The sequence below is a fragment of the Corvus moneduloides genome, chromosome 1 (assembly GCF_009650955.1).
Source record: "Corvus moneduloides isolate bCorMon1 chromosome 1, bCorMon1.pri, whole genome shotgun sequence".
Classification (NCBI taxonomy): domain Eukaryota; kingdom Metazoa; phylum Chordata; class Aves; order Passeriformes; family Corvidae; genus Corvus; species Corvus moneduloides.
Genome location: NC_045476.1, coordinates 143,573,761 through 143,590,884, shown reverse-complemented (window position 1 = coordinate 143,590,884; position 17,124 = coordinate 143,573,761). Strand labels below are relative to the sequence as shown.

At 36.0% G+C, this 17,124-nt stretch overlaps 1 protein-coding gene across 10 annotated transcripts in view; it reads right to left on the bottom strand.

Annotated features, from left to right (window-relative positions):
• VPS13B (vacuolar protein sorting 13 homolog B) overlaps positions 1 to 17,124 on the bottom strand; it is a 436,966-nt gene that overhangs the window by 385,447 nt on the left and 34,395 nt on the right. For 9 of the 10 annotated variants that reach the window (XM_032130187.1, XM_032130207.1, XM_032130170.1 and 6 more), the window contains exons 4-5: positions 4,578 to 4,701; positions 288 to 455 (exon numbers count right to left, since the gene is read on the bottom strand). In XM_032130187.1, the coding sequence (XP_031986078.1) occupies positions 288 to 455; positions 4,578 to 4,701 (292 nt within the window). Of the gene's footprint in view, positions 1 to 287; positions 456 to 4,577; positions 4,702 to 17,124 lie in introns of those variants that run through there. The other variant, XM_032130215.1, reaches the window with a different exon arrangement.

The following is a 17,124-nucleotide window of genomic DNA, read 5'->3' as shown; positions in this document are numbered from 1 at the left end:
CAAGTGTGGGCAGAGGACTACAAACCATCTTGTATGATGCATGTATGTAAGAGCAGTGGCACATTATTATCCTTCATCATACAAGGATGCAGTAAGAATCAATCTATATTATTACAATGGGCTCATCAGAATTAAGGTAAGGACAAGAAAAAAAAGAGTACAAATCAAAACAGGCAGAAATTGTCTTACTTCTCATAAAAAGAGCCATTTTATGAGACTTCTAAATTTCTGTATGAATTTAAGAGTGCCTCCACAGTTATATGTAAAACCAAAAAATATCTACTCACCAGAGATGTCCATAAATGCTCGATCCCAAAACTCATCCACTGTATAGCATTCTGCAGAAGTGATATTGACTGAGAGAACAATATCATCCTCCACATACTTTAATATGAGATTGTTGATCACAATGTTGACATTGTTTACAACACGCCTAATCAAACTCTGAACATAACCTATAAAATAAAACACATTGTTGGGAATGATAAGGAAGATGTGGTAGACTCATTTATTTAGTAAAAAAAAAAAATCATTATTTCAATATGTTCCTTATTTTCAACTTGCATTCTTCTTTTAAAATCAAAATTTAAACAAACTATGTATAATTGTACCTTCTTTACCCATAAAATAACACGACTTAAAACTCTAACATTCTGTGTAGTTGTTAAGTCAATCACATCCTAGAAATGCAAGCTACTATAAAAAAAAATAGTTAAAAACTATGGCTACAATAGAGCATAGAAACTAATTAATTTTCAAACTAATTAAGGAAACAGAACACTATGGATTATCGTAGACAAAGAATTTTAACAATCACTCTTTTACTTGAGAGAGATTTAGAAATAGGTTTGGAAAAGTGAACACCAGCTGCTGGGTTACTTTTCAAGTGTGCATGTATCACGCCTAGGTACTCCCTCAGTTTTTTTATAAGTTAACTAAGCATTAACACACCTGGTACTTTCTCATTCTAAAACCTAATACATCCACATCTTGTTCAGTAGGACCCCTGTGAGGCATTTCAAAAACAATTTCTGTCAACAACCCAAATAGTAAGCACCTGCACTGAAGCCTGTTGGGAACAAATCCATTTACATGCTTTTTAGAGGTAATGTGATTGGAAAAATCATCTCATCTGGGAATTCAGAGTATGTGGCTAACACTCATATTTTTAACAATATTGTAAAGAAACTAAATACTACCCATATTCATGTCTTTCATGTATATTGGATCTAACTATGGATCCAACTCACTTGGTCTGGAAAAAAGCAAGCCTTAAAATTTCTGTTTTCAAATTTATAGCATTATGCACATCTAAAAATACATTCAATACACACTCTTGAGTTCTAGTTTGGTGACTATGCTGAAAAAAGCTAATGATACAGGCTTAAATCCACAGGCTTCAAGAGCAGTTTTCTGAAACTTGCATTAAATAAGACTCATTTATACTGACAACTTTAATTCAAATTAAAAATTAAAATTAACATCAAAACACTGTCAGAACTACAAAAATACTTAAGTTGCTACTTCCATTCTACTCTGCTTTTTCTAGGTATTCATCTTTTTCATACTCAAATATAACTTTTCACCTTAGAGTATATGGAAAGTTTTATCATTACATAAGTGATTTTCCTGAGTTCCACAACTACGAATTTGCACAGCTGACATAAGACTTTTTCCTTTTTTCAGGATTCAAAGTCAATGACCAGAAAAAGGAAATCCAGAAATGCAGTCAAATTCAGTGTTTTCAGAGCTTAGTACTGTCAGATTTCTAACATAATCTGAATTTGCTTCTTTTGCGTACCAATCTAAAACTACTGAAGAATATCTGGAATAACTTGTTTTTAAGGATTTTCTCACTGACTCCTTCAAAAGATAACATTTTTAGTTTATATGAATTCAGAAAACCAGATGTATTATTTCAATAATTAAGGGGCATAAGAGACCCATATTCATCACCAGAGTGATGTAAACTGAGCTGTATATAAACAGAAGGCAGCACAAGGCATTTAGCGCCTTTTCCTAATTTCAGCATAGAAATATTTTTGCAGACTATTTAACTAGCAACTATAAAATTATAACCAGTTATTTAATTATGATTTTAAAGCAAGCTACTAATTTCATAGAAGAAAGTGAAGCTGTCTTGCCACAGGTCCAAAGGTTTTTCAATATTTTGCTTTCAAGGGTCTTTCAAAGGGAATCTAATATACATTTTCCTGCTGTGAATGACAAAAACATTACATCATAGAAGGAAAAAAAGGCAAGTTGTACTGATAGTTTCCAGAGGCATTCAGGAAAAGAGCAACACCATTTTCATCTGTATGTCTTTTTGGGTGAGTGCATAAAAAGAGGGAGCAGAGTTCTATCTTCCAAATAAAATAGGGGTCATGGATTTCCTAAAAACTGTCTATGAAGGTATTTCCAAGCTAGTGGTACAGTATATTGTTAGAAGTATCACACAAAAGCCAGCTTCCTGGTTAAGTTTAGCTTCAAATACATTAGAAGCAGATTTTCAGATGTGAAGAACAGTCTTTTAAGAAACTATAATTCCTACTATTCAAAACAGAATAAGAAAAACATCTGCAAGTTCATGTATAATAAAGGGTTTGCTGCTTTTCGTGTTTGGAGGATTTTTTTAAAAGGGTTTTGTTTCACATACAAGTGGAAAAAAGCAGGTAAAGGTTACTTATACTCCTGTGATTTCTAAGAATAACACTATGAGCATCTTTGCCACTGAAATACAGGTTTTCTACGGTAAGTGAATACAACCACCAGAAAATCTGTAGAGCTATATTCCTTCCTGAGGTGCAACACAAAATCCACAAGTATGTTTTTTTCAAATTGTCCAGAACCCAGGAGGCTGCACTGTTTATTAAGCACTACAAATGCAGTTTCAGATACAACACTCCAAAAACTTTGTATCTCTACAGTCATAGAATTGATAGCATCAGACTGGACACATCTAAACAAGTTTAGCAGGAGTCTATTGTCAGTTACATTTTTAGCTAAACTTTGCCTCTAGAGCTTCATCTCCAAGGACACTAAAAACAAAAGGACAAATAAATCTTTTTTTAAAAAATACAGCACAAATATGATACACACATCCTCCAAGGACTGAAAAAAACCAACCAACCAACACCTAAGTAGATGACTCCACATCTAACTAAAGCTTAGGACATTTTACCACATAGGAGGTCTATACTAAACAGTGCTATTTGTCCACTCAAAAACAAAATCAAAGCCACCTGCATTTACAACTTTGTAGTTTACAAGAATTAATACAACTGTACTAATGCAATTTTGCCACACAGGAAGTAACTCACAAAAATCCTACAAATGTCACTGAAGGAAATAAAATCATACAATTTTTAGGTAGCCTTTGACTTTTGTTGTTTGCAGGTGTGACCCAAAGAACCGAATGCCAAGGAGCTGCCACAGCTGAAGCGCTGTCCATGGTAGGAAAAGGTTTCCCACAATTCCGAGCCACTGGAGTTTATTGGATCCCAAAGCTGTAAGAGACCCTCCAGACCTGGCTCCTCCAGTAATCATTCCAAAGCAAGATGATACTCTATAGCACAGAGTATTCCACACACTAAATTTCAATGTTGTCTTTTGATTCAAGTCAAGTATAAACTTTCTGTTAACAAAAGACAGCAAGAAAGCCTAACACAAAACTCTCATATCTTTAACCCATCTAAAATTACATGCCCCAGGAAGGCAAACTGCAATTCATTCCAGTACTCTCCAATTTTAATTTTCTGCATGAAACTTCATATCCAAATTCAGAGGCAATAGTAATCAGACACACAGTTCCTTAGACATTTTTATATCACAAAATATCTCCAAGTTCAGGATCCAAATTTCACATTCACATTGAAATTCCATATCTGGGCAAAAAAAAACAAAGGTGAAAATCTCTACCAGTAGATACAGAGCTCAATAAAAAACATGAATAAAACATGAGAGAGTTTGGGTTGTTCAGCCTGAGAAAGAGAAGTCTCCAGAAATACCTTATGGCAACCTTCCAGTACCTAAAGGGAGTCTACAAGAAAGCTGGAGAGGGACTTTTCACAAGGGCATGTACCAATAGGACATGGGGTAATGGTTTTAAACTGAAAGAGGGCAGGTTTAGACTAGAAAATAGAAAGAAGTTCTTTATTTTGAGGCACTGGAACAGGTTGCCCAGAGACGTTTTATTCAAGGCCAGGCTGGATGGGGCTTTGAGCAAGCTGGTCCTAATGGAAGGAATCCCTGCCCATAACTGGGGGTTGGAACTAAATGATCTTTAAGGTTCCTTCCAATCCAAGTCATTCTATGATTCTATGATGCTACCTTGAACTACAAATGAGTTATGTGAATGTAAGAATTTGATGAAATGAAAAGAAAGGTTATCAGCATTAAACTACATTTTATTGTGATTTGGTTCTATTTTCTAGCATACAAGTATTTCACTAACCTTTATGTGATTTGTAGGTAGACAAAAATGTAACAATCTAACTTAAACACTGTGGCCATCTGAATAAACATTTGTATTTGAGTTAGAGAAAATACCTAACCAGCTTTTGAAATTTATGGATTACCTGGAGGTAAATCAGGGTCAGGAGAAGCAGATTGCTGAACTCGTCGTGATTTTACTGCTGATTTCGTGCTTTCTGTGGTACTGCGGTTTGTTGAACTGGAACCACAACTTTCGTGGTCTTCCGGCTAGAGGAAAAGAAAGCAATGAAGTCAACAAAACAGAAAGAAAATAAATGTGGGGAGAACTTGGTAAAGGTTCTGTAATTTCTGTTACTGTTTTTCCATCAATTCAATCCTGTACTACAGAAGTTAATACAAAACTAGCTGGACAACATAAAATTAATACTTTCACTAACTTTACTTTAAAAAGGAAACCTGTCATTTAAATATTCATTTCAATTGAATATATTTCTTCTAGCTCCATTTCTGCTGAAATGTTTCTTCAGAGACAGAGCCCTGCAGATTTCCAAAACAAGTATGAGAAACTACCTAATTGTATGAGCTTACATGCCTACTCATGAAACCACCTCACATGGTTCCAAGATGTCAGACTCACATCCTTCCTAATACCGCTAATTGAAGTTGATTCATAAAGCAAAATATTTTTGCAGACTTCTATAACAGTAAAACATGACCCCAGAAAAGATAAATGAACTGAGGGCACCTGCTCCTCTTGAGCTTCTATATAGCTCATTCAACATAAGGAATTCAGAAGCAGAAACATGGCTCATAATTACAGAATGTGATATAAGCCTTACAGGATGAGAGTCGCAGACACAAGAAAACTTTAATTAGCTGAATCTAGGATTTTAAAGACACCAGTAGTATTCCCATTACATTCCAGAATGACAGTTTAACTACCAGGCTCAAGTGTAAGAAAGCCAAGAGAAGTAATGCAAATATTCTTGTAAATGTATTAAAAGAACAGGTTAAAGAGGATGCAAACACAGCTTTTGACCTAAGCCAAATTACTTTGATAGATGTAGTCTCTTGCAGAAAAAGTGAAAAATGCTTTCTGGGTCATGCCACTTATCACATCACACACTTTGCTCACAAAAAGAAGCTTTGGGAAACAAATGCCAAGTACCACAGTATGAACTATAATATTCTTAAGTCCTCTTAACACCAAAAAGCAAGCAGCTTAAACTGTGCTGGGTTTTTGTACATGACAGATCATGTGTTTCCCCACATGCTGCCTGGTATTTCTAATAATCTCAGAGAAATTATAAAAGAGAATCTTCCCATTACTTGCTCTTTGATGTGGATTTTTTTTTCCATTGAAAAAATTAAGTTACATGCAATGATACATTTTAAATACAAGTCTAAAACTTCAAAAGTAACTGAAGAAATTTTTTCCTTCCACTCTGTACTTAGAACAACAAAACCGGGAAACTTTCTGATACAATGGAAATACCATTTCACTAAGAAAAAAAAAAGAGCAATATAATCTTAGTTGGGGAAAAAATAAAATTAAGATAGAAGCTTTAACGTATTTGGGGCAATTGCATAAGACAGACATATTCATATATTAGAAGACTAGATGATAGCTTCTAAAAGAAGGATGAGTTTCCACAAATTTTCCAGTAACAAATACAGTATTGAAAAGCAAGCTGTTGGATGTTTTTTAATTTATGGTTATTTGGCAATTTTAATCATACAGGAAAGTCTCATTCCAGTGCATAAAAACCCCGAAATGGGTGTTGAGCATCAACTCTGTTTAGAGGGCATTTGTTTGTTTTGTTTGTTTACTCATCTCTGACAAACTTCTGATACTTTTCATTGAGGAATGCAAATCTCCTGAAGACTCTCTCTGAACTTCGAACTATGGAGCAATTTCATTAGAAAACCACCTCTCTCTTCATGGCATACCTGACAGAGATAAAGCAAGAGCTTCAAGCTTTCATTAAGCCCAGTGTGACGGAAGCCTCTTCATCAACATGTATTTTGCCATTAGCAAAGCTCAACACTCCTTCCTCTCCAGTTTACTGAGAAAACTTAGATCATACACTTTCAATCTAAAATTTTTGAAATAACTTTTAGCTATACTCTTTCTTGGAAACTAGTTCATGTGTAGCATGAAAATATTTTTTCAGATAAGTGACTATACAACTACTTATATTTTGAACTTGCAAAAAAGCCCAAGCTCAATTACCACATTTTCTTCTTTCCCAAGCTCCCTCATGGGTTGCACAGAATGCTGTGCTGCACCTTGGTCTGATAGGATCACATTACACTTGACTTTTAATATTTATGTCAGCTACAAATAAAGAGAAGAGGGGACAAGGGAATGAGGAAATTCTTTTTCTAAAGTGTTAACTCTATCAAGCCTGATTACATTCAAGTCTAACTTTTCTATCTACATACTGCTACAATTATGCTCAATACATGTTCTCAAAACTTCATAAAATCTATGCAGTATTTTTGAGTATTACGAGCAAAGATTAAGTAAGAGTGGTTTAAGCTCTTACCAGTTTCAGAGAGCTAGGAATAAACACTAGGACTGTGGCTTTTGAGAAGGGATTGGTTTTTTAAAGGAAAGGGAAGGAGAATCCTTAGAGTTAATTTTGAAACAAAGTCTCAAATCTCAACCTATAAACACATTAAATATAATAACCTTTTTATATTTCCCTGAGCTACAAGTCTGTTGTGATGGAAAATGGTTGGAAATCGTTTACAGCAATTTGGACCTAAACACAAGCAAAAATGTACATGTTCCAAAAGGATGCCAAAACAAAAACCAAATTTTTATCAGAAATATACCTGTGTGACTCAATCCATATGAAGTAACAGAGTACACCTACATTTGAGAAGAATTCAACCTGACATTTGAAAAAAAAGGGTGGGTTTTTTTTTTTAATCTGGGATAACATCCATTCATTTCCTTACATTACACAATTATCAAAAATATTTTAGAGCTGCATGGGCTGTTTTTGGGTTTTTTGAGCATGAACACACACCATTTTTCACAAGAGTTACTGATACTTTATAAGCCAAATGTATTCTCCAATTACTGAAAGATGATAAGAGTGGCCATGAACTTATAAAAATTACATTCCTAAGTACACATATATCCAAAAGGTTTCTGTATCTGCACACTTCTGCTCAATGTTAACTTTTAAGAGCACACTATTAATTTCTCAAACATGTGGTTGTCTCATAATCCCAGAAGTAAAACATGTTCATTAAAGAGATGGGGAAAGTTCCAAGGAAACTGCCAAAACTAGCATAATTATGAAACTATTTAAGACTGGAACCAACTAGAGTCACACGCTGTGTCTAGATCACAGTGATGTCATCAGTAACACCCAGCCAAAAAGCACTAAAATTACTGCGCTCCCATAAATCCACCTCACACCAGATGACAAACACTTAAAAGTTGAAGTCAAAATCATAATGGTGGTGGGAAGGGAGTTACATTCTAGAAGTGCTAATAACTATAGTTACGATATGAGATTTGACAAACTTCCATTCATTTTAGCATTAATGATCGTGATTCCAAACAATAGTCACAGCATTGGAAAACTAAAAATACTCATGATATATCTAGAGTGATGATTTTTAGATAAGACAATTCATGTACAAAAGTATCTTTTCCCACTAGCTTGTATCATAAGTAGAGCCCAGAAAACTTAAATTTGAACAAGAGGTCCTGGTTTGGGGTGCTGTTATGCAAAGATAATAAATACAATTTTGCACAACCAGGCTCCTTTTTCACTTTTGACAGATGTGTCAGATCCAGTAGTCAGCCGAAATGTTTTTATGAAGCACTATGGTTAGTTCTAGAACTATGTAAGTCATAAGTAATATGCTAAAGACACCTAGGCTAGTAAAGTTATATTTGAGCTCCTCAGTCAATTTTCTACTGCAATTTAAAACCATTACTACAAGGTTTAGAGCAAATTACAACTGACAATACCTGAACACAACTATAACAGATGAGGTTTATTTTGATCTTTTCTAGTAAGAGGAGTTTATAATCTTTGTTCATTATTCTTTCCTTTGTTTGTTATGTTTTCCAAATTCAAAATAGTTTTCTCCTTTAAAAAGACACTTATTTTAAAACACACAAATCCTACTCAGTGTGCAAGATCTCCAAAATGCCTCAGCAGCACACTTTATGGGAAAATAATGCTCTCTTGGAGATCACTTGGCTATTTATGCAAGTACTGTCCCTCTGCTTTCATAAAACCAAGTTAGACAAAGAAAACCGGGTTCCATAAAAACAAAGAAGAAGAAACTGTTTAAAACCAATGAACATTACGAATTAAAATTTTAAAACCCAAACTGACTCAAATTACCTACTACACAAATTTGCAGAGTGATCTCCATACCCATTTTTTCCTTTTTGTCTATAAAATTTACTTTTTCTCATCCTTTATCATTTCTAAAACAATAAGCTTAATATCCTTTACAAGTCATTAAAAGACATCCATTCATATTTCTGTAAAATGTATTTTAAATAGCAAGACGCAAAAACTGGGAGAGTAGAACTTATTTCCCACTAGTGGACAGTGCTCATATGGCTGAGTAATTGGCTGCCTGTGGCAAGGCTAGAAGCAACATTCAGGATGTGTTCATTTTAGCAAGGCCTTTGATACAGTCTCCTCACACACCTCATTCACAGACTGGTGAGATATCAACTGGAGAGTGGGAGTTCAGTGGAAGAGTGGCTGGACCACTGAGCTTGAAGGGTTGTGTTCGGGATACAAAGTCCAGCTAATGACTGGTTACTTGTGGCATCCTTGAGAGATCAGTACCAAGCCCACGGTGTTTAACATCTGTACTAAAGACCTGAAAGATGGGATAGAGTGCACCCTCATCAAAACTGTGGATAGCACCAACCTAGGGAGAGGAACTGATGCACTGCTGGGTAGGGCTGCTATTGAGAGGGTCCTCAAGGGGCTGAAGAAATGAGCTGTCAGGAACTCATTGAAATCCAGATGTAAATACTGAGTGCTGGAGTACCTGGGATAAAGATGCTCTGGAGCTGCAGACTAAAAGCCAAACTGCTAGAAAGCAGCTTTTCAGAAACCAATCCAAGGGTCCCCGGGGATAGCAAGCTGCCCATGAGCCAGCAGCATGTCCTTGCTGCAAAGGCCAACTCTGTGCTGGGCTGTATTAGCAAGGGTGAAGCCAGGGGCACAATTATTTTCTGCCTTTAGCTCCCTGTGAGACACTGTATGGAATACTGCACCCTGTCTAGGGTGTCTAGGGCTCTCCAAGACACCCCAGAAGCAGATCCTAGAGAGGACCACCATGGTGGTTGGGGCACAGGAGCAACGTCCTGTGCTCTCTCTCAGAGGAGATTGAGATAAATTAGGGTTGTCCAGCCTGGAGAAGGGTGATCTGACTGCTGCCTACAGCTACATACTGAGAGGGTACAGAGAAGTGGGTGCCAGGCTGTGTCTGTTGCCACTCATCTTTTCACGGTACAAATCTGAAACATGCAATTCCAAGCAGGGCAAGCTCTTTTTCATCAGAAGGGTGATCAAGTATTGAACTGGCTACCCAAAGAGGTGGTAGAGTCTCAGTCCTTGGAGTTATTCAGCACTTTGCTGGCCAAGCCCTGCAGCAATCTGCTCTAACTAGACTTGCTTTGGGCATGAAGTTCAACAGAAATCATTCCAAATTGCACCATGACTCCTCTGTATGTGAAAATGAAACAAAAAGTAATACAATTTTTTAAAAATACTATCTTTAAAATACTAAAATTTCGCTAAAACGGTAAGCACCATCAAGATCTTGCTTTCAAAAGGGTATCTGGTTCTTTTCCACTGGTATACAATTGCTAATAAGCATTATGCATAAACAGAGAAATTGATTCATCTTACACTTCTAACCTCAGAATAACACTTCTGCTGGCTAACACAGGTCAAGCACTACTTAGAAATTAGTACAGAAAATTAATTTTATTTTTTTTCTAATGAACAGCAAACTAGAAGCATAAGACTGAAACAGAGAAAATCCAGTGACCTAAATATGACATTTGTATATCTTTTGCAAGGTGTGATTTAACACCCTAATGCACATTAACATTAAAATTATGTTAATATATGTATATTTTAAAACTATGACAGTATAGAATACTGAAGACAATTTAGCCAAATCAGGTTGTGTTACAATTTTGCAGAATAATTAAGGAATTCTGTATTACATATAGAAATTACAGGTTCTCTATATACACTTCCAGTATTTTCAAAAGACTATTTGAGACTGTTCATTTTTATTTCACTGTAACAAAACTCAGTTTTAAATCTTTTCAAATCATGTATCTCAGAGTGAGTGCTCAGAGACTGAGCTGTCTTTCTCTATGGCAGATGAGAACATGCTGGAAAGTCTTTATTTCTACCAAAGTTTTTTTCAGTACTATTTCGTGTAGAAACATGTCAAAAATAAACTCTTATTATGTCCCAGACTACAAAGGAGAAATACCAATGAATTTGGGGCAGAGAGTGGGGCAAACAAACAAGATTTAAGTTTGGTTAACAGAACAGACAAACTGGAACAACCAAGAAATAATTTAATCAAGGGGTCAGCCTCCATTTGCCTCTTGCTGCATGTGATCTTGGCTGATGTTAAATTAACAGGAACAACCAGCAGCGATGCCCAACAAGGCACACTTAAGATACCCGCATTAGATGAGGATGCTACATCCACCTCCCAGTGATAGCATAAGCCATGTTTTGTTAATTCGACATTAGCATAGCACAGTCTACTCCAAAATAGAGGTACAAGTTAAAAATTCACACAAATGCTGTGGACAGGCTAAAAACCTGCCACAGCAGCCTGAGAGGTAAACCAGGAAGCTTTGTAAGGAATCTGTTTGCACTGATATCTAAAATGTGTGCCATCTTCATATTGATTTCTGGACAACAACATCTCCCTGTGATGTTGCTACTGTTTTGATTAGCTGATTATCCAGGGCATTTGAAAGGAACATTCCTTTGTTTACAAGAAAAGGAGCTGTCAAGCATCTGAAAGTCTATGGTGATAAGGTCATAGAGCCAAAGATAAATAAAACAGGCTGTTCTCACTAAGTGGTTCTCAGAAATATACCCTAATTTCTCAACACTCAAGACAGAGTAACAAATAAAATTACTCTGCAAGTTCTTTTTGAGGGTAGTTGTACAAATATCTTCTTTTCATTATGTAAAGAAGGTTAGATTAAAAACTGTAACTGATCATCTAGTAAAGTTTGTGATAAATTTACTGTAGTTTTAAAAAATTATGAGGCCACCTACCATGATGTAAGTGCCTTTTAATAGAAATAAACATCTCAAAATGACTTTCTGCAATTTCTCCTAGGATAAGCTCTTTCAAGATTTCATTCCCTCGTGTTACAGGAAGTTTGTGCAGTGCTTTGCTTGGGGGAATATGGGTGGGTGGTGTTAATTCTGTAACATTATTCCGCGTTTGATATCAAACAAAGTGAAGTCTGATCTATGACTAGAACTCTCAGAGCTACCAAAAAAAAAAAAAAAAAAAAAAAAAAAAAAAAACACCACCACCAAAATAAGAAATATTACCAATAGCAACTGAAGGCTATACTCAAGATTTAGTATCACTGTAGAAGCAAAGATGGAAGGGATAAAAAAAGTCAGTTCTGACATGTTTGTTCCACAAAAGTCACAGTGCATAGAACTCTAACTCAGTAACTCTCACACCAGGCTGACTGAAAAGTCAGGAGGAAAGACATAGCAGAAAGATTAGTGCTAGGTGAGCTCCTTCAGCAAAACTGGTAATGTGAGCTAAAATGGGTCATTCTGCCCCATATATTCTCTGTGACTGAAAATGAGAAAGAAGAGTGACCAAAACAATTTCACCCTGAAGGACTAGGAGAAAAGAGCGACAGGAAATACACTCAGGAAAACAGACTGCAAACCTAAGAGAAGTGGCCCACAACATTTTTATTCTCTTTTCCAAATTGCATTGAGAAACAAGTAAATAAAATTAAGAGAGATAAAAGAACTGATACCTATTCAAAAATCTCTTGAAAATTAAGTGAGAACAAAATAGGATAGATATTTCAAGTTTAAACAATTTATCTCCACACAAAAAAATTCCAGACCAGTTTGTTTCACTGTCATCCAGCCTAACACACAATTTGGGGTCTCTTAGAGGAGCATCTCACCCTCTTACAGGTCCAGCTACTGAGCTGGCCAGCACTGCAACAAACAAACATTTTTACACCACCTGCTTACATTTTTGTGTGTGCTATTTTGGAAGACACTGTACCAAAGACTGGACATACTCTCATCCTTGTTGCAGGTCCCTTGGAATATTGAGAATGGCTGAGAACTACTTCTCCAGCATTTATCAACTATGCTCCTGCAGTGTTCACCATGACATCAAATCTCACTGCAATCATGGCTCAGTTGTATCACCGATTCATCAAACAACAACTGCGAACCATTAGCAAAAGCTTGATCCATTAAGGTCACTCTCTCATACTCTCTTCCACCTGCCAGAAGGCTAGCACTCATCTCCAGCACTATTTCAACTGGCACCAGACTTCACCAAGACATCACTTTCTTTTGTGGCGGTACATGATTGAGGGTATTTGTTTCCCCACGTGGTTCTGATGGGTTGTAGCTCACACTTTCTTTAGAGGGTACTTTCCCCTAACACATTTCCTACTGGATTTTATTAGAAAGCCAGACCCCATGTGCAAGAATTTTCTCCACCAAGCACCTGCCAAGGATGTAGTAATAATTTTTATTACAACATAACCTTGCCACCCACTTCCTCCAGAGAAAGGTAGAATACTGTCCAGACCAAATTTTCTCCTAATCCCAAACACTACTGAACAGCAGACCTACAGCAGGGTCCCAGCAAATTGAGTAATCCTCAGCTCTCAAATTTCCATCATCACAACAAACCTCTGACATGTAACAGTGAAAGGCCTGAGGCACAAAGCTTTGCCTGGAGAACCTGCTATCCAAGCAAGCTCTTTTCAGTGCTGAGCATCATTTGGCTAGAGCTTGGCTTTTGGCAGGTGCTGGGGACAGAAAGAGAGCAAACAGGTAATGAAATGGCAAGGAATTAAACATGTCAATGTCAAAAGGAAGAGTGTACCCACAAGAGTCTCTCCAGCTGCTATTGATTCTCGTAAGTGTTTAGGTTATCCTTACAGTGACTAATTCGCCATCAAAATTGTTTGAAATTACACAGGAGGTTCAAAATTTCATGGGGCAGTGCAAAAAAAGAGGCAGAGAAGACTGAATGACAAAGCCATGCACATCTGGTTTCCTTAAGATTTCAATCTTAAAACCCAATGCAACTGAAAAGCATTTGGGTCAGAGATTTTAGCCTAGATGTCCCTTCTTCCTCAGTTACTGTACGAGATAGGTCCAAGCAAAATTTGAGCTTGTGGCCATTCTTCACAGAACACACAACAGGGAATTTTTCCCAAGGCAGCACTTTTCAGGACATTTTTTCCAGTACAGGAAGGTTCAAGTAGAAAGATTTCTCAGCCACAGGTACAGGAAGACTAAAACACTGCAGCTTTCACTGCATTGTGCAAATTCAGAAGCATGGGCATTTCGTTAAAGAAAAAGTAAGATCTCAGCATACAGTACAATCTACAGAAGGAGACTGGAACACCAACACAACACTAATAAAAAATTATTCTCCTTTTTAAAAACTAAGCACAACCTTTACAAAAATAATAGTAATATAGTAATAACAGTAACATAGTAAAAGTAATAATAGTATTTACAAAAAAAAGCACTTTTTAGTGCTATGTTAAGATCAAACTTCATTTTCTAACTTATTTCCAGTAGTTCTCATGTAGTATGCTTTTCATCCATTCTATGAACATACATGTTACATTATATAATTGTATTAATGCTATGTATGAATACCCAAACAGGTTTAACAAAGTCTACTGAGTATAACTGTACATCAAATTTTAGATACTTCCATATACCTGTCTGAAACATCATTTCTCTTAACTTGCATAGTATCCTTACCTTCCAACTGATCAAATTTTAAACACAGAAGGCTAGTTGAGAGCTTCATTATTTAGTTGTCTCAAGCAAAACCTCCACATAATTTTCCCAAAATGCTTGTCGTCTAACTTTCGAGTACACATTAATAGCTCTGCTGTATTTCTAAGAACTCACTTGAGAATTTGTACTTTATTTTTATTCTTGCTTTTTAAGCTAGACTTCAGACACCATGATGGAGAAGTACAGATTTTCACCAAATATAATTTATCAATTACATCTTATTTAAATAACATTATTTAAAACTATTGGACTAAACTACAAAGCTGGCTGAATGGCTGCAAAAACTTCCTGGTTAATCAATGTTAAAAAGTACATATAAGAGCAACTTACTCAAAACATGTAGTTACAGGTTTTCTACTTATAATCAGTCTTTTCTTTTGCAATTGTCAGTCTGTAATATGTAGAGCATTTCAGAGAACTTATTGCTATTTATAATGCTCTAGTTTTTAAGTAAGAAAGCTTTTGAAACATTAGCTTAAACCTAAATAAACAGTAATTTATCTTCTAAAACAGCCAGCACTCTATCACACAATACCACCAGAATCCTATATATTAAGTCGAGTGCAGCCAACAGCACTACACTGTAAATGTTGCAAACTTTTACATAAAATGTCTATATTCTAACATAACATGTAACTTTTTATCACATTGTTTAATTTAAAATACAGTGTACCTGCTCTCAGGCAGTATGGACTTTATTCCAGGATTCAACATTTGTTACTCTTTCTAGTGAACACCGTGCACATGTCACTTCCTTACACAAATTTGAACATTCAGAATTCAAATATACCTTTTTTAGTACTAACTAAATGGATGATTTTTAATATCAAATAAAAAAATACCTTCTTCCAAATTTGGGCCAACCATTTTGAATGGAAAATATATTTTATCCTTGGTCAAAGTTGCAATGAAAGAATAAGTACATGTTTAAAACAAGGTAGGAAAGTGAGTGTCAGAAAGAAATGAAGTTGAGTGCCCAAGCGAACAAAACATATAAACATTCTGAAAGGAGCTGGGGAGACAGGACTGTTACTGTTTGTGCTCAACTGTGACTCCAGCCACGTGCAACAGGAAGAAATTAAAAACTGGACAACAGGATGGAGAAATAAGATTGAAAACAACTTGGGGGAAAAAAATATGTATGTGGCAAAGTAAAAAAAGCTTGGAAATATCTTCTAATCTCACATAATGCCAAGAAGGAAAGCTCAGAGAGCATTTCGTGAAGAAGAAGAAAATACTGTATCTTGTTTCAAATCAAAACATGGAATATCATCTGTAACAAAACTACTGAATAACATCAGCTAAAAAATAAAAAGTTAAAAAAGAAATTAAAACTCACAGAAATATTCTCTTACATCATTAATTCGTCGTGATTTTATCTATTAGTTTACACTGTGAGATCTGTTTTATAAATTTAAGTTTGACACAAATAATCACACATAACATACCATTAAGACGTCAACTCATTCTGGTTTCACCAAGACTTCTTTTACAAAGTATTACAATCGTGGATAGTTGCAGCACCTTCAAGAACTAACCTAAGGTGTACTATCCAAACTGCTATAAATTCATGTAAGTGCAACTGCATTCATGTCAAACTAAAAGAGCTTTTCTTGACTGTTGCTTTTCATCTGCAGTCCTGAAGAGCAACTGAAAATTTCATTAGTCAGAAGGCAAATCCCTCACTTCATAGATAAGTCTTTCTGTAAACTTTAGGTAATACCAATAACTCAAGGACTAGGACAATCAAGGATTGTCCGACACCCAGGGACAATCACCCAGGGATTACGTTCATGCTTTAGCACCCTCCTGTGGCACAGACCATGGTCCTTTCACTCCTGAATCCACCATACACAGACTCCCTTGATTTATTCTATCCAGGCAGGTCTCCTCACTACTCTCCTCTTTCTCCCTCAAACAGCCAGTGGACCAGATCTTTACCCCATATTTCACAGAGCAAACTGAACCAAGTTAGAAACTGCAACTACTACTTCTGAATGTGTCTTATATACCATTAAAATAAATATCCAAACAGCGTTTCAAAAACTATGTTTGTTCAACAAAAAGTATTGACACATACATACTCCTAAGTAGCTCTGGAAATGTAAGGCTCTAAAGCCCATCATTTTGAGTCATGCTTTATTCTGAATCTTCTCATGTAAGCATGGTCAACCGATTCTCAAGACTTACTGTTGTGGGAAGAACACAAGTTTGTGATTTTTTGAACAAAGAGATGAAGTATTTATTTTATACCTTATCAGAAAAAAACTGCATCTAGCTTTCATATAGTTAGCAAGCCTGTACATTATTTCCAAATTTCCTAGCAAAGAAGACAGGATGCAAAAAACCACACACCTCCAAACTGAAAAAATATTGAAGCACTGAGTGCCTAAATAGTCCTTTTTGTGTGTGCGAGTCTCAAAGTCAGATTGTAAGCAGCAATAGAAGGTCCAAAGAAACAATATACTGCATATAAAGGAAGTTACCGCAAGACATGATTGTGGCTACATATATGAGTCCTAACATAGCCACACAGGGATTTCTAAATATCCTGTTTTTAACTACACTGACTGTGCTTCCTACATTGTGACTTTCTATG